The sequence below is a fragment of the Panicum virgatum genome, chromosome 2K (assembly GCF_016808335.1).
Source record: "Panicum virgatum strain AP13 chromosome 2K, P.virgatum_v5, whole genome shotgun sequence".
In the NCBI taxonomy this organism is placed as follows: domain Eukaryota; kingdom Viridiplantae; phylum Streptophyta; class Magnoliopsida; order Poales; family Poaceae; genus Panicum; species Panicum virgatum.
Genome location: NC_053137.1, coordinates 4302973 through 4319994, shown reverse-complemented (window position 1 = coordinate 4319994; position 17022 = coordinate 4302973). Strand labels below are relative to the sequence as shown.

At 48.0% G+C, this 17022-nt stretch overlaps 3 protein-coding genes across 4 annotated transcripts; 2 read left to right on the top strand and 1 right to left on the bottom strand.

The window, feature by feature from the left end:
• Window positions 1–62: 62 nt before the first annotated feature.
• Window positions 63–936, bottom strand: LOC120695856 (zinc finger protein 4-like). The gene has a single exon (XM_039979075.1). The coding sequence runs from the start codon at window positions 780–782 to the stop codon at window positions 219–221; it is 564 nt and encodes a 187-aa protein (XP_039835009.1). The 5' UTR covers window positions 783–936; the 3' UTR covers window positions 63–218.
• Window positions 937–7261: 6325 nt separating this feature from the next.
• Window positions 7262–9371, top strand: LOC120662013 (F-box/kelch-repeat protein At1g30090-like). Its single transcript, XM_039941067.1, has 2 exons — window positions 7262–7602; window positions 7731–9371. The coding sequence occupies exon 2, from the start codon at window positions 7850–7852 to the stop codon at window positions 9074–9076; it is 1227 nt and encodes a 408-aa protein (XP_039797001.1). The 5' UTR covers window positions 7262–7602; window positions 7731–7849; the 3' UTR covers window positions 9077–9371.
• A 542-nt stretch (window positions 9372–9913) lies between these two features.
• LOC120662021 lies at window positions 9914–13664 on the top strand. Of its 2 annotated transcripts, XM_039941086.1 has the most exons (6): window positions 9914–10555; window positions 10779–10896; window positions 10979–11071; window positions 11382–11585; window positions 12352–12431; window positions 13180–13322. In XM_039941086.1, coding segments are annotated over exons 1-6 (792 nt in total). In that variant the 5' UTR covers window positions 9914–10259; the 3' UTR covers window positions 13181–13322. The 2 variants fall into 2 exon arrangements, with proteins under 2 accessions (XP_039797020.1, XP_039797011.1); XM_039941077.1 differs by lacking the exon at window positions 12352–12431 and having other exon boundaries at window positions 10000–10555; window positions 13180–13664.
• Window positions 13665–17022: the final 3358 nt, after the last annotated feature.

The window sequence follows — 17022 nt, the reverse complement described above, 5'->3', positions numbered from 1 at the left end:
TTTTTTATATTAATTGGACGGCAAGAGCTATCTTTATTTGCCGCATTTTGTTACGAGAAAAGTCAAACAAGGGTATGTACTTTCTTGCTCTTTTGCGTGAAGAAATCCATTATTGTATACAGTATCGAGGACGGTAGCAACCATAATACTAAGAGGATGACTGAGCGGTATTAGGCACGCCACACAAAGAACGCTAGCTAGCTAGCTCATAGTCGTCGTCAAGCTGGCCGGAGCCTCAGCTCGAGGTCGGGCTCCTCGCTGCCACCACCGGAGGCCGCAGCCGCCGACATGGTCTCCATCTTCGGCGCCGCGGCGACGGCCTGCTGCTGCGTGCCACTGCTCCAGTTGAGCCCGTCGTCGCCCATCAACCCGTCCTTGCTGCCGCCGTGCAAGGCCAGCACGTGGCCGGTGGTCCACCGCGACCTCTCCAGCTCCGGGCGCAGCGCCGCGGCGTCGCTGTGCGACGCCTCACCAGCCATGGCCCCGCCGCAGCGCTGGCCATGGGCGCCCGCCACGAGCGTCGACGCGGCGGGAAGCGCGCCGCCGGCGGCCGCGGCCGCGAGCGCGTCCAGCTCCACCGCGGCGGCGTAGGAGGAGGTGCCGCAGGCATCGTTCCAATCGCTGCCGGCGACGCGCTCCTTCTTGTGCGCGTTCTGGTGCCCGCCCAGCGCCTGCGACTTGAGGAACGTCTTGCTGCAGAACAGGCACGGGAACAGCCGTGCGCCGGCGCCGCCGCCGCCGCGTGCATCCGGAGAAGGTGGAGCACGTTTGGAGGACTCCATGTACACATATATCTGCAGGTCCTATCGACGATTATTCGATCGATCTACAGATAAAGCAAGCTCTGGATCAATTGCTATATTTGGTAGCAACATCAGATCTAGCTGGTACCAACACAAGTGGAGGAGGAGAGCTGTGGATGGATCGATGAGCCAGTCTACTATTTATAGGAAGGGAAGGACGGTGTGGCATCATGACTCACCAGTCACGAGAAGACAGCTCCGTTGTTGGAGATTGCCACTACTAAAATCTTCAATGATTTTGAGAAATTGTTGAACTAGGCTCAAAAGGCTGCTGCAGTTTTTTTTTTATTTCGAGAAAAATATGTTGCGAGCGAGCTTTCTGAAAATGCCATGAACTTTTAAACAAAGACTGCTGGTGTGTTGCCTCATTGATGTACTACTGTTGTATCGTTGCTGACTTCATCAATCATCATCAGTTTGTACTATTGGTATATATAGCGACTCTTTAAAAGCATCGCATCCTTTTTCACGTATATGAAAACCAACGATATAAGTATTCTCTTTCTTTTTCATCCATTATTGTTACTAAAGCATCATTTTTTATGGGAGAACGCTGTGGAAGGCTCATGCTGAAGGGGAACACAAATTTTTCACACTACTACTCCTACGGTCCAAGATCCTGACTGCCGATCGACAAACTTCTGATTAGGAATTGGCCCTATAATCCGGTCTGCAGCTTGTGTGATCAAGATTTTGAGACTGCATTGCATCTGTGCTTAAATCACAGCTATGCGAAGGAAGTTTGGCACTTGGTTATCAAATGGCACGTTTGGAATGGATCCGCCTTCGCTTCATACTGATTGTGATATATATTCACACTTGGTGGGCTTCGGTTCTTCAACAATAACGTATTTTCTTAAAAAAAATCTTGTTACCAAAATTCATAAAAATCATGTTCGATATGTTGAGCTTTCTTTTTCCACATGGCATCTGGTGGGTTTGGTGTGATAAATTCTAATTCAGCTGTTGAGCCGAAAATTGTGGAAGCCCATTCTAGCTAGATTATTGGAGGTCCATATTAATTGGCTATCCAATCAGAGTACAAGAGCATCTCCAAGAGATTTTCTAAATCATACTAGCCAAATTTTTATTTAGCTAATCATTTAGCTAGAATTCGCTCTCTATATCTCTTCTTCATCCAACAGACTAGCTAAATCTCTCGCTTCATATCTACTCTCTCCTCTCTCTACTCTCCTCAACTCACTGACACCTAGGTCCCACGACATCTTCTTCTCCCCTCGTCCTACTCCCCATCCATGGCACCAGCAGCACGCTCGCCCTCTACCGCCGCTGGGAGCTCGCCCTCCGCCGCCCGGAGCTCGCCCCTTCCACTGCCCTCCGCCGCCCGGAGCTCGCCCGCCGTCGGGAGCTCGCCCTCCGCCGCTGGGAGCTCGCCCTGCGCCGACCCTCCACCGCATCTCCACCGCCCGGAGCTCGCCCTTCGCCCGGAGCTCGCTCTACGCCGTGGAGCCTGCGCCGCCCGCCGCCGTGAGCTCACCCTCCGCCCCAGCTCGCCTTCCGCCGTGGAGCCTTCCGTCGGTGGGAGGGACTCGCGGGAGGCGGGAGGCAGGGAGTGCGAGGGGCGGGGGGCGATAGCGAGGCGATGTTGGTCGCGAAAGATGACGAGGGATGTCCTCCTTTTTCCGAGCGGGATACCGTGCGGGGGGCTATAGCGACTCCGTTGGGTAGTTTTTGAAGTTTTTTAAAAATTTATCTATGCAGAAACTTTTACATAGTCTCTTAGGATGCGTTTGGTTGGAGGAATCAATCAGGACGGAGCCGCTCCATTCCGTTTTTTGCAGTGTTTGGTTGGAGAACCCGAAAGAGGAATATTCCTTTAAGATTCGGGATGAGTTGGTTCGACAAAAACAACCGAACCAGTTCATCCCACTTCGACGGCGTTCAACTTCCGTCACGCGCCCCTCCCTCTCTCTGCTTCCTTCCCTCTCCCGTCCAGCAACAAGATGCGGGCTCCTGTGCGATTGAATCGGCGAGAAGTGCGGCCGGGGCAAGCGGCGCGCGGCAGGTGGGGCAGCCGAGCGGTGGCGCCGCGGTTGGGACGACCGTCGCGGCGCAGGGGCCGGGCGGGGCAGGCGGAGGGGCTGCGCGGCCGGGACGACCGCCGCGGCGCAGGGGCCTGGCGGGGCGGGCGGAGGGGCGGCGGCGAAGCTTCGAGCGACGCGAGGTGGACCCTGGGCGGTGCGGTGGAGGCGCGGCCGGCGCGCGTGGAGCTCGGAGGCGCGGGCGGAGTGCGGCACGGGCGCGTTGGAGCTCCGGTGGAGCAGGAGCTTCTTCCGCGGGCGCGAGCGGAGCTCAGAGGACGGCGGCGCACACGGAGCTCGACGGCGGGCGGAGTGCGGCCGGCTCGGGCGGAGCTCGACGGCGGGCAGGGCGCGGCCAAGCCCGCGACGGCGGCGGGCAGCTGGTGCCCCGGGTGCAGAGGCTCACGGAGGGGGAAGGAAGAAGACCAGTGCATGACATGTGGGTCCCACCAAACGGCCATGTACGCACCTCCCTTGAGATATAAAAAGGAGGCGCTCGCCGCACACAAGGGGATTTTTCCAAGCTCACCCAGGCTCAGGCAATACAGCAAACAGTGGACATAGGGTATTACGCTCCGGCGGCCCGAACCACTCTAAACTGGCTGTGTTCATCGTGTTCTTCCAAGAGATCGAACTAGTCCTAGCTAACCCCCGAGTACTCACCCTCTGGGTTTAGGCGGGTGCATTCCGCCACCCGGCTGTGATTTGCCACACCACGACAGGGAGGGTGCCGGGCACGATACCCAAGGTTCGCCGCCACAACCCCTCCCCATAGTCCCTACTGATCTAGGGCAGCGCTTGGCCGACGGGAAGCACCGCCAGGACCTCGCGCCGCCACCACGACGACCTCCGTCCCTGAACAGTGTCGGTGGAAGCCGGAGGGGTACCGCTACCCGCGCCGTACGCCGCCGTCACCGGACCGTGACCTCGCCGACCCCGACTTCCTAGACGTTATCCTCGCCTCCATTGATGCCATGGCGCCTGTCGGCACCAGCTCGTCCACTGCACCGCCTCCAGCTAACGATCTGACTATCTCCCTCTCTCATTTTGATCTGTAGTGAGGACACGAACTACTTGCTAATCTCTATCTAGAACTTGTACCCCAGTACCCGATTTGTACACTAGAACACGATCCAGTGTAGAACCCTTGTGATCCAGAATCAACAGATCAGTCCCTTGTTTTTTTTCTTTTTCTATCCTCCTCTTCCCTCGTTTTTGTTCCTCAAATTTATCGAAGAAGGTTAGAGGAGAGCTTTAAAAAATTGACTTGAGCCACTCCAGCCTCACCGATGAATCTCCCACTCCGATCCGGTCGCCGTCGGCCTCAACCTCAAAACGCCATGCAGCATCTGCTGCACAGGGATTCTTCCATCGGACCACGCCCCCACCCCCGCTATTTGTTTCTTTTTCGGATTCGTTTTGGGCCCTCCAACGTTGTTACAGGCTGCAGAAACTCGGCCCAGCTCTCTTCCTGACCCACCCACCCACATTGTTCAGCCAAGCTCGTTCCCTTACCACGCGTTTTTTTATTTTTATATTTTTTAAAATTATTTTTTACATAAATATATTTTCGGTTTCATAATTTACAGTTTTGTACCCCTACCGCCCGGTTGGGGGGCGGCAGGCCCCCTGCCGCCCTCCTGCCGGGCGGTAGGGACCTGAATGTAAATAAAATTTATTTTTAATCGCATTTTGGCCCCTGGGGGAGCCTGCCGCCCCTCTGCCGGGCGGCAGGTACCCTGCCGCCAAGTGGCGGGGCGGTAGGCCAGTCAAAAATTTATTTTCTTTTTTGTTTCCAAAACAGTAAACTTCTAAATTTAATTAAAAATTATAGAAAAATAAAAAAATGCAAACTAAATTTTTTTAGGTTTCTTAAATCAGGATCTACAAAGAAAAAATACTTATGCATGTGAAATGTCAATTTTGCCCCTGCTAAAATTTGAGGTTGTGTTTAATCTAGTTTATTTTGTATCTATTGATCTGTTTGTCTAACAATCCTGAAATTTTTGTGGTAGCCTAATTTTTGCATGTGTATTCCACTTGAAAATTTTCAGGTGCATAGCCTATGTGCATGTTTGTGGATCTATTATTGTTGGATTTCTATCATTTAGCAGTGGAATAATAGATCCACAAATATGCACCTAGGCTATGCACCTGAAAATTTTCCAGTGGAATACACATGAAAATAGTAGGCTAACACAAAATTTTCTGAATTTTTAGACAGACAGAACAATAGATACAAAATAAACTAGATTAAACACAACCTAAAATTTTAGCAGGGGCAAAATTGACATTTCACATGCATGAGTATTTTTTCTCTATAGATCTTGATTTAATAAACCTAACAAAATTTAGTTTGTATTTTTTTGATTTTTCTATAATTTTTAATTGAATTTAGAAGTTCACTGTTTTGGAAACTAAAAAGAAAATAAATTTTTGCCTGGCCTACCGCCCCGCCACCCTGCCGCCCGGCAGCCGGGCGGTAGGGGTACAAAACTGTAAATTATAAAACCGAAAATATATTTCTGTAAAAAATGATTTTAAGAAATATAAAAACAAAAAAGACGCCCTTACCACCGCTCATCTTTATTGGGCCGGCCCATCTTTTATCGTCCTTATCTTTTCGGCAGGGAAAAATAACTGAGCTTTGTTTTTTTTTCCCTTTCTTTTGTGATGAAACGGCAAGTCTTCACTACTCTTTAGCGTGAGTTGCCCAAGTCACGCGGACTCGACAGGTGACTGAATCTGAAGAAAAAATTTAACGAAAAGAATGGAGCAAAGCTGTGACGGCCAAACACAACAGTTTTGTACCTCTCTTTTCTGTTTTCTCAAAACTGAACTAGCTTTTCATTAATTAAAAACACGAGCATTTAAGAAGAATTTCTTTGTAGGACCTGATACGTTGCCCTCTATTGTTGTTACTCCTCCTGTTTCTATTTACCTATCATATTATGTTTGTCCTAAATCAAATTAACCAACTTTAATATAATTTACAAAGAATAATAATAACATTTTCAGTACTAAATCTATTGTTATTAAATTTACTATAAAATATATATTGATAGTGCATCTATTGGGTAGTATAACTGTTGCTATATTTTTCTATATGCTTAGTTGGAGTCAGCTAACTTTAATTTAAAATAAATCCAATATGACGTATAAATAAAAATGGAAGTGTTCGTTAAGAGAGACGGCGGCAAGCAGTTCGAGTTTGGTGGCGCAAGCTGCCGCGAGAACTCGGTCCATTCCCGTCGCGATCAGCGAGCTGGGCCGTGCTAACCCGTGATTAGGTCACCAACCCAACCTCCTCCTACAGACAACGCGCGTACCTAACTGGTTTCAAACGATTTTCTAGTACATGCTCCGTCAATGCAACTCTTACTTAGTGGCGGAGCCAGGATTCAATGATAGGGGGCCAAGTGATAAGATAAAATGAACACGCTCGTAGTGCGACAATAGATTTTTTTTTAGGACAATAGGCTCGTAGGTGGGTGAGATACCGATCCCTTGCCTGCTCGAAAAATAATTTTGGTGCAAACTCTTATCGTGTAGAGCCAATCTTAAGTGTTGATATTATTAAGTGATGGTCATAGAAAAAGAGGCTAGGAGTGAGGGAGCGCTACATGGGTGCTATATTCCTAACAAAGTAAGGGGACGTTGCGAGATAGAGTTATGGTGGGGCCACGTGTTGAGCGTCGGGTGGCAAGGTCTTGGGGCGTCGATGCGGGAGTAGCGGGCGGCGAAAGTAAACTAGGGTTAAATATTTGGATATTTAGAAATCAGAGTTAAGTTGACATAAGAATATATTTATTAACTATCCATGATATCTAAAAGGTTAGGTATAAACAAATTATATCAGCTAAAAGACTAAAAATGATAATGATTACTCAAAGATCATACTCTGTGAAATATATAGTTAAAATATATTGACACAAGTAATAAATAAAAATCAATTTTATATGTCTGCACTAGATTATTGTATTCTTTAATTTTTATATTTATATAATCATCATATTATATATATATATTATAGTAGACTTACAACAAACATAGGGGCTAGGGGGCCATGGGCCCTGCCAGCCCCCTCGCTCCGCCACTGCTCTTACTTTTATGGAAGTCAAATAAATTCAAGTTCGATCAAATCTATATAAAAAAGCTACTAACATTTATATTTTCAAATAAATTTAGTATCAAAATATATCATATAACTGATCTAATATTATTTTGTACAAATTTTAGTTAAATTTAAAATTATTTGACTTTTTGGAAGAATATTGTATTTTGTTAGACGGAGGGAGTTCTGCAGAGAGGTGACGTGTTTCTGCCTCGGTCGCGCGCGCGCCGCTCGCGGTGGGGCCCGCCCACCGAACAAGAACGAGCTGTTTTTCTTGATCTTGATAAAAAAAAAGGAAAGAAAATGAAAAGAAATCGCGAGGGAGCCTTGCGTTCGACTTCGAGCTGCTACTCCTACCCACTACCGTGTGGTGGTGGTGGTGGCATTAATTGGCAGCTTTGACTGACCTCACCCTTCTAGTTCTCCACTTCTCCTTCCCTTCCCCATTCTCCTTCTCTTCCTCTCTCTGGCTGCTGCTGGTTTGGGTTTGGTGTCGCTGCCGGTGGCTGTTGGAACGAGAGCGTCAGCTGCCAGTCGCGCCAATCAATGGCGGGGCCGGGGAGGTGAAGGTGCTTTCCCCCCCTCTCTTCGCCGTCGCTTCGGCTTCGAGAAGGCGCCGGCCCCAACCCCAACGAAGAACAAGGTCAGTTCGTCGCCCCTCCTCGTCTCGTGAGATTGGCGGTGGATGCGAAAGGGATTAGGGTCTGGATAGCGCCGAATCGCCCCCATTCTTCTGCCCTGCGGCGGTTGATTTCTGGCTGCCTGTACCAGGTGGGCTGCCGTCGATCCTTCTCCTTCCTCCGGCGATCGTAGGTCGAGGAATTGGGGATTTTTTTTTGCCCCCAGCAAGCAGCAGCGACGAGCCTCGCTGCCGAAGCAGCAGGCGGAGCATGCGCCGCGTCCGGGTGTCCTCGGACCAGGCCCCCGTCCGCAAGCTCGGCGACGCGCAGATGGCGCTCACGCCCAAGTTCCGCCTCGCCACCGCCGCCGTCCCCGCGCCCCCGGAGGGCCCCCAGCAGCAGCAGCTGCCGGCCTGGGAGACGCCGCTCATCCCGGGGCTCCCCGACGACGCCGCGCTCGGCTGCCTCCTCCGCCTCCCCGTCGAGGCGCACGCGGCCTGCCGCCTCGTGTGCCGCCGCTGGCGCCACCTCCTCGCCGACAAGGCGCGCTTCTTCGCGCAGCGGCGGGCGCTGGGCCTCCGCGCCCCCTGGCTCTTCACCCTCGCCTTCCACCGCTGCACGGGGAAGATCCAGTGGAAGGTGCTCGACCTCGGCCACCTCACCTGGCACGCCATCCCCGCCATGCCGTGCCGGGACCGCGCGTGCCCGCGGGGGTTCGGCTGTGTGGCCATCCCCAGCGACGGCACGCTCCTCGTCTGCGGCGGCCTCGTCTCCGACATGGACTGCCCGCTGCACCTCGTGCTCAAGTATGACATCTACAGGAACAGGTGGACCGTCATGACGAGGATGCTCGCCGCTCGCTCCTTCTTCGCCGGCGGCGTCATCGATGGCCGGGTCTATGTCGCCGGAGGCTACAGCACCAACCAGTTTGAGCTCAATTCCGCCGAGGTTCTTGATCCAGACAAGTGCGTTTGGCAGCCCATTGCTAGTATGGGCATCAACATGGCCTCCTCGGACTCTGCTGTCATCAGTGGTAGGCTGTATGTCACTGAAGGTTGCGCGTGGCCGTTCTTCTCGTCGCCGAGAGGGCAGGTTTATGATCCGAAGTTCGACCGGTGGGAGGCGATGCCGGTTGGAATGCGCGAAGGTTGGACGGGGCAGAGTGTGGTCATCGATGGGCATCTGTTTGTCATTTCAGAGTATGAGAGGATGAAGATTAAAATCTATGATCCTCAGACTGATTCATGGGAATCGGTCAGTGGCCCTCCGATGCCTGAGCGGATTATGAAGCCCTTCTCCGTCAGTTGTCTGGACAGCAAGATTGTTGTCGTTGGCCGAGGTCTCCATGTAGCGATTGGGCATGTTGAGAAGCAACCTGCTGCTGGTGCCAATTCTGGTAGCAGGAGTGCAAGCTACTCCATTTGTTGGCAAGATGTGGATGTTCCTAAGGAATTCAGTGATCTGACACCATCAAGCAGCCAGATTCTGCATGCTTAATTTATCTTCGAGCCCGCCGTGGTGATTCATATGCAAAAGTACCCCAGCTGATCAACCTTCTCCGGTACTATGACTGATCTGATCAACTGTTTAAACTGCCCCTTTGAGCTGTACAACTGTTGTGTTCTGTATAGTAGGCTCTTTTCCAGTCAGATCTCTATGATCTGGAGCTCTTGTACCCGTAAAGAAATAAATCGAGTTTCTCCTGAACAGAGAGACAAACTGAGACCCTGTTGTAAGTATATGCTTGTCAGTTCTTGAACAGGAAATTCTATTTGGTTCTTTGGTCTTTACATTCGTTAGAATTGTTGCTGAATGCACTCTCCCAAATGCTGCTTGCCTTGTCGACAAGCAGATAGCGTAACTGTGCTTGTAACCAGGCTTCTGCACCAGATGGAAATCTTAAGCTGATTTGTGATCAGAATTCAGAGCTAAAAGTAGTTGATTCCTTCATTTTACACGTTTCTGTAATTCTGCCATCGTTGTGCACTGATGCTGCTATATCGTGACACTACTGCTTAAGTACATAGCTAGCATTCTGCCCTCCTGAACTCTGCAAGTATAATGCTTTAGTTCTGTATCTGTACCTCGCATCGCTTCATCACACATGGCAACGATTTTTGAAAAGCTTTGCAACTGCAGATTTTTCTTTGGGTATCTATTTCTATTTTGATGCCTTTTAACCGCATAAAGGTCGATTGTGCTACTTCTCCAGGGGTCAAAAGGGGAGCTGAGATTCGGTTATCATGCTTTTGCTATTTCTTTTCCATTTGAAACAGGGTTCTTATCCTGTTATCCACATGAGTGGCGTGACCACAGATGCAGTTGGAGACGTGGAGTGTAGCCATCCAAGAACCAGAAACAGTACAAAACTCTAATGCAATGGCCTCTTGTGGTCTGTGGCGAGCATCAAGTCAGACAGGATGTCTTGACGGATTAGCTACCACCTACCAAAAAGAGAACTATTACCACTTCCACTGCAATGATTTACCAATCGGTAATTTGGTTCATGCTGTTAAGAAATTTTGAGAAAAGTAATGGTAACCACGTAGTAGATTGTTCTTTCTGTTATACAAAAAAGAAGATTTTTCTGAACGCAAAAATAGAAAAATAGAAAGGTACCAGTCACCAAAGTGAATCTCTGTCATAGCAAAGGCCAGTTTCAGGAATCGGAGCAGCAGCCATGGAGGCGCTCTACCTGCTCGCCTCCTTGGCCGCTACCCTCGTCACCTCCGCTTTCCAATCCCTCCTCCTCTTCCTCCGCCTCCTCTTCCAGCACCGCCACGACTCCGGCGGTGGGTGCGCCGACGGCGCCGCGCGGCTGTACGAGGGCCGCGTCCGGCACTCGCGCCGGCGCCCGGCGGCGCACGCCTTCGAGTACCCCGTGCGCTACGCGCTCGTCGACCTCGACCGCCTGCCGCTCCCAGACCACCTCTCCGCCGACGACGCGCGCCGCATCGTCTCCACCTCCGGCCCCGTGTGAGTCCCTCCTCCCTACTGCTGCTACTGAGTGCAAATTTCGCTCATTTTCTAGTAAAAATCGCGCAATTAGTGCTCTAAAATCGAAGGGGAGCAATTGTGGAGCTGTAAAAACTCCAATTTGTTAGTATAAGATTGCGAAAGGCAGTGCGGTTTCATGTAGAAGAAACTTTCCTTGTGAAATGTTTGCCCGCTGATTCGCATTGTTCTATCCTTGGTTAAGGCGTCTCCTGACTATACCCAAGAGCGTGGGGTACGCGCAGAACCCGCTAAGCATTTACTACTGCTACGATTCTGCGGGCCAGGGACAAGATGGGGAGCTCAGGATGTGCATTGCTGAGGTGAAATCAGTGTCTATGATTCATCTTGATTGGGTTATGATAAATTATTTGCACTGTCATAATCTCTCGATATTTGTGTCAGGTCACAAACACTCCCTGGGGCGAGAGGGTGATGTTTACCTTCCAACCGGATTCTGATCTTGTCGCAAAGCCCTTGCATGTCAGCCCCTTTATGGTATGACCTCTTGTGAAAAATAATGTTACCTTGTTTTTTCAGATTTCAGACAATGTGGTGTATTGAACCTTTTTATGTTATTTCGAAAAAAAAACTTTTTATGGCAAAACTGATATAATTGATGTCAGAAACTTTGCTTAGCTCAATTAAATTGCTGGAGGGAGCTCATTCCATTCTTTTGTGCAGTTGTATAATCAATGTTTCCGATTCTGACACTCACTGGTTCGTGTCGTCTAGTTAATTTATGATAACTATGTTCACCTCTGTTGCATATTTTTAGTGGGTTTCTTTTTGTTGGGATGAGTTGTAGGATATGCTTGGCAACTGGAGTATTCGTGCTGATGCCCCTGGGGATAGCCTATATGTTGTCATATCAGTTCAGCATCCAACACTTGGGAACTATTTCACAGCAGCTTTGCATGCCAAATTAGTTGGACAGACAAGTAATTCCTTGAGGCTGGCAACTTTCTTCTGGCTGATGCCGCATAAAGTTGCTGCCTGGATATACTGGGAGGTAAGAATCATATGTATTCTATACCCTTTCTGTGGTTATGTTTATGGTTGTATTTTCGCATTGAACAATAACAGTACCTGATAACTCTATTGAAAAGGCTACAATAGATGTAAAATATGAGACAAACTTGGTGGGTATTCTTTTCTATCCTTCTTTCCTGTATATTGGTCTATGAATAATCTGTCATGGTGGTTGAATGAACATACAAGCGCATAATAGTGATTATTCGTTGAGTTTATATTTGGTCTACAGTAAGCCTTGAGTTGCAGATATTGCGAAAGTTTCTAGGATTTATTCTATAGGCTCCATTGTATTCATGTTCTAATCACTGAGAGTCGGATCAATATCGGTGGGTTTATACAAACTTTTTAAGATAGACAATGGCAACTGGAGCAATTTTGAATTATGAAATAGAGTAACAATGCTTCATTAGGGGGGCCATACCTACCAGAAAAGAAGAGAATAGGATGGCACAGCATATTACAGCTCAAAGACACAATCCTTGTACCAGTTATGTAACGTCCCACGAACACGCTGAAGGAAATGGAAGTTAGGAAGACTGAATACCATATCATGATAGCACTCCAACATAATTTATTAGTTTATTATTCCCTTGCGTGGTGTTTTCAGTCCATTTCTGGTGATAGCATTCATATCCCAGGCAGAGGCGTGGCACCTTGCAGAGCTTATAAATCTGAAAAATGCTACCATACCTAAAATAAACGTGCCCTGAAGAAGATAACAAAAACTTCCTTTTTGGTTGCAGAAGCCTGTAACATTTACTTCAGAGCTCTTCAGCAGATCCTTGAGGATCTTAGCAACCACCTCCCAAGAGAATTCCTGCTAGTACATACTTGAAAACCATGATCCAAATATTCCTTTTTGTTGCATATGAATCTACTCGCTCCCTTCAAGCTTTGTTTCCTCAAAAGTATTCTTGTAAAAATGCAAATTTTAGCTTCTAATAAGAAAATAAACCATATTTTTCATTGGTAATTTCAAGCTCTACATGTACTTTAGTCCCTCCTCTTGCAGACCCCATTATTGAGAAAGACATGGCCACAATGTACTTATGCTTTTAAGGTTCCAGTGGCAATACAAAATCATCATGAATCCTGATATAAGCTTATGCACATACAATCCATTAGACTCAATTTGTGCAAGCTATTTGCATCGAAGTCAGGTTTCTCTTTTGCTTCGACAAAGGTTTATAGTTTAGGAGATGGCACATCTACTTGAATCAGACAATACAATCCTATGAACTTCTAATCGTTCAGAAGATCTCTCTTCTGGTATTATAGTATTAATTTTTCAAGAAGTAGATGAGGTTTCATATCCATGTAGTAGAAAAATCGAAGTGAATACATGGCATTTCATATGCTGATATATGGTCACCAACTGATAAGTGATAACTGATGACCATGGCAATTGCAACCTGTGATGGCTGACACGTCATCATCAGCATCTCGGTTGTACTTGGAATTGATTCCTGCATAAAGTTCATTACTTTGCATATGAGCTGCTGCTACATTCATCTCATTATTGAGTGCTGTTTTCTGGTTATTCTTATTTTTGCTCTGCTGCTATTGTCCAGGCCCTCAGACTTTGGCTGAAGAACGTCAAATTCCTGGACCATCCCAGGTATTTGAACCTGAATTACAGGGATGAAGCACTGAAGCGTGATCTCGAGCTCCGTTCCTCTTGCAGCTTCCTCCGAGAACAGAAGGCAAACAACCAAAGAAGCAGCAGCACCGACGAGAAGAGTGAAATCTCAGACCATCTAGATAACAAGGGCAACGAGAACCTCACGAGGAGGTGGTGCGTTTGGAGGGATGCTCAATGGCCATGGTCATGACGACACTACAAAGAGATTCCATTTTGTGTTCATTGCAATACGGTCCGATGCTCCCCCTGTATAATTAGTCATCACCATTTGATTTGATTGATGCGTTTGCGGACACCGCAAGTTGCGAGCGCGTGATAATTGACATAGTCCCTTTCATGTTCACTATTCACTATTAACGAAGAGAAGATTACTTGTGACATGTTTTCCTGAAAAGAAACATTTTCATCACACCAGTGCAAGCATCTCGTTTTTGACTTATTTTTTCAGCCTTGTTTCTTGCATCCCTATGGAATGTGCCAGCAGTTACATGTGTTTAGTCTATAATTTCAAAAGGTACATGTGCCTGATCACTTCCAGCTTTATATAAAGTGCCGGATTCTTAGCAGCCGGCCAGGCAAGACACTCATGACTGCTATCTTGAATTATTGGTCAAACTTCTGTACTTGGAGAAGCTCTGCATCTCCTTTCTCTCTGTCTATATTTTCTTTTTTGAAGATTGCATCACCTCATTCCTTTTCCATTGTATAACTATGCCCCTGTTTGGATACTCTAACTTGGTTAGAAGTTAGAGTTAGTTTCTAGCTCTAGACTAACTTTAAACTAACTCTAACCCAAGTGGTGTTTGGATGAAAGAGTTAGAGTTAGATTAAAGGTACATTTTCAATTATTTGCCTCCTTTAAACTTTCTTTGCAACCGGATCTGTTGTGGCAAGTTTTTGTAGTGGCGGACTTGGAGGCCGCGACGCTTGTAGGCCGGCGCTCGGAAGAGTGCCGCTTGGACAGCCCGCCGGCGCTCGGAGGAGCAACACTTGGACGGGCGGACGGCCAACGCGGGGGGCGGACGCCTGGAGCTGGCGCGACGTGGGGCCTCGTTGCCGGCGCCGGAGGCAGACCCTGCCGACCCGGGCTCACTGCGGTGCGCCGCGTGCGGGCCACCGCCGGTCCCCGAGGCGGCGCCCCTTCTCGCGCTACCCCCCTCCTCGCCATGGCGCGCGGCGGGCGGCGCCCGAGGACCGCCGGCGCTCGGAGGAGCGGAGAGGGGGGCGCGGAGGGGCGACGCCGCGCCCCTAGATCGGGATTGGGCTCGGAGGCAGGCGTTGCTGCAGGCCTCTGCCGGCGGCTCGGCGACGGCAAGCACCACCGCCCGTGAGGGGCAGACGGCGAGAAGGGAGGGGGCGCGGGGAGGGGCGTCAAGGGGGAGCGCTGGCGGCGCGCACGGACGGGTGAGGCTGCCGCAGAATGATCCGAAGAGGGGAGAGAAAGAAGGGAAAAAATGGGGCCCACTCCAATCTAACCCAAATAAGCACTCCTTGGATTGGATAGTTTTTTGGGTGGGTTAGATGCATCTAACAACCCAATCTAACCCATGCATCTAACCCACCCTGTTTAGAAATTTTTGGGTTAGATGACTCCCATCTAACCCATTCTAACTCTAACTCATGAATTCAAATAGGACCTATATTCCAATTACATTAGTACGTTTCGTTCACATGTGCTGCCTAGCTTCCGACATGTGCTCATCCATGGGGATACGACGATGATGCTGGCTGCCCGGGCTGGCTGTAACGTTCATCCTCCGAGGTTTCGTTCTGAATCTTCTGAACGTGAGAGTTGTGAGACTTTGCCCACTGATTTTCTTGTTCAGAAGGATTCACATGGATTTTTTTTGCGCGTTCGGAACTTCGGATTTAATCTCAGCAAAACCACGGAATTAGCACGTTAATGAACCTGCGTGCTTGCGTGCGGCGTGCTCCGACACGGGCCCCACAAGTTGGCGAGTAGGGTAACTAACACGTGCCCCCATGTCTGTGCCTCGTTTTGCACGTGCTGGGATGGAGGAGCGGCGACATGAGTAGTGGCGTGCAGTGCAGCCATGCCCATCCCCATGGGATACGACTCGATTTCCTTTCCGTCGAAGTCACGTCATGCAGATGCAGTGCTAGCTCTCCTTCCAGAAATGAGAAATGGGATCCGAGAATCATTTGTTTAACATTCTTACAGTTTGCAGAATTAGAAGTACCTTAATGCGCTATAAACAGAGGGGGGGGGGGAAATGATGTGCCTTTTTTCAACATATATAGGTTGGTTTAAATTGTTATGATTATGATGCACACAACTCTTCCGGCCTTTTGGGGAAAAAGTGGTGTACCTTTTTTTTAGGAAAGCCTTATAAAGTTGTTGGGTTCTCGTGGAAAATGTCGCAAAGCGCCTTGTCAAAACATTAAAAAAGAAACTAGGAAGGGAGTAAAACTGTAAATTCTCAAAATGCCCGCTCGTTTTCTCCGTTCCTTTATTCCATTCCAGCCCCAATCTTCCCTTGTTTTCTTGCAGCCTTTAGAAAAGTTGTATTCTTTTTTCAATTATTAGTAGAGATGTATGTGCCACAAGCACGTATTTAGAGCCTGTTTGGCACCGCTTCTACGGCTTCAGCTTCATCTGCTGCGGACGCATCACTGCAGCAGTACTGTGCGGTACTATTGATCCTTGTAGCGTGAAGCCAACACGGGAGCCAAGGTGGAGAAATGAACTAGCACAGTGTAGCACAGTGGTGAAGCTGGAGAAGCTAGGAGAATGTGGCTTCAGCAGCTGGGTATATAAAATTGCTAGTGTAAAAAGTATTAGGATTTTGATGAAAAATATTGACGAAATCAATCTTCCCCTCCCTTTCGTCAAACTTTTTGGCATGACAGGTGGGGTCTCTGTGAGGGGTGCGGTGGACCTAATTTTGATAAGAAAGAATTTCAATTGTTTCAACTTTTTATAGATATATATAAGAAGATAAGGGGGTGGCCTCCTGCACACCAAGGGCATAACTCCTACACACGTTTACAAATACAAATTGTTAGATTGTTTCTTTATTCCATGCATATATCCATGAGATACGGCATGTTTGCATCAGTTTCTTTCCGTCAAGTTGCATGGGAAGTGTGTAGACTACCCCCCCCCCCCCCCCCCCGCTAGAAGTTAGATTTTTTTTTGCGAGTAGTCTAAAAAATAGATTGGGAAAAAAGTATTTTTCAAAACGAGTCTGTTTTTTAGATTAAGGAAATTCAAAACGAATTTGTAGGTACTTCAAAATGAAATACTGTTGATGGCACCCTTGTACTGCTTAACTACAACAGGGACTGGAGACGTACTTCGAAAATGATTTTCTTTCAAGTAATTTTTTTAGCTATAGAGAAAAAATCACAGCCTTGAACTCTCACCGGTGAATATCTTTTCGTTCAAGTACATGTATTACGATTATCTTTCTGAGCTGTTTCTTGACCCAACTACTAGACATTGGCCAACGTGCGAATTCACAAAAGATACATGTGTGCTTACCTTCATTCTTCTCTCTGGATTCGCTATGCATGGACGACGCCACCTCGCTGTAGAATGAATTAAGGAAATTTTATATTCTGTAAAGAAAACGATTGCAGCTTTCTGACACGTACTAAATAATAAAGTAGTACAGAAAACAAATAAAAAATTGAGATCTGCAGTATTCGTACGAACGTACTTCAAAAAATTTCTTAGGATTTTACTCTCTAATTTTTTTTGTTATGACTTGGGATTTATTCAATGATATATAATTCCCCACGTTGAAAT

Coding starts and splice junctions, on each gene's coding strand:
- LOC120695856 (XM_039979075.1), bottom strand. CDS start 782: ATGGAGTCCTCCAAACGTGCTCCACCTTCTCCGGATGCACGCGGCGGC.
- LOC120662013 (XM_039941067.1), top strand. CDS start 7,850: ATGCGCCGCGTCCGGGTGTCCTCGGACCAGGCCCCCGTCCGCAAGCTC.
- LOC120662021 (XM_039941077.1), top strand. CDS start 10,260: ATGGAGGCGCTCTACCTGCTCGCCTCCTTGGCCGCTACCCTCGTCACC. Junction 10,556..10,778: donor GTCTCCACCTCCGGCCCCGT/GTGAGTCCCTCC, acceptor TCCTTGGTTAAG/GCGTCTCCTGACTATACCCA. Junction 11,586..13,179: donor CTGCCTGGATATACTGGGAG/GTAAGAATCATA, acceptor GCTATTGTCCAG/GCCCTCAGACTTTGGCTGAA.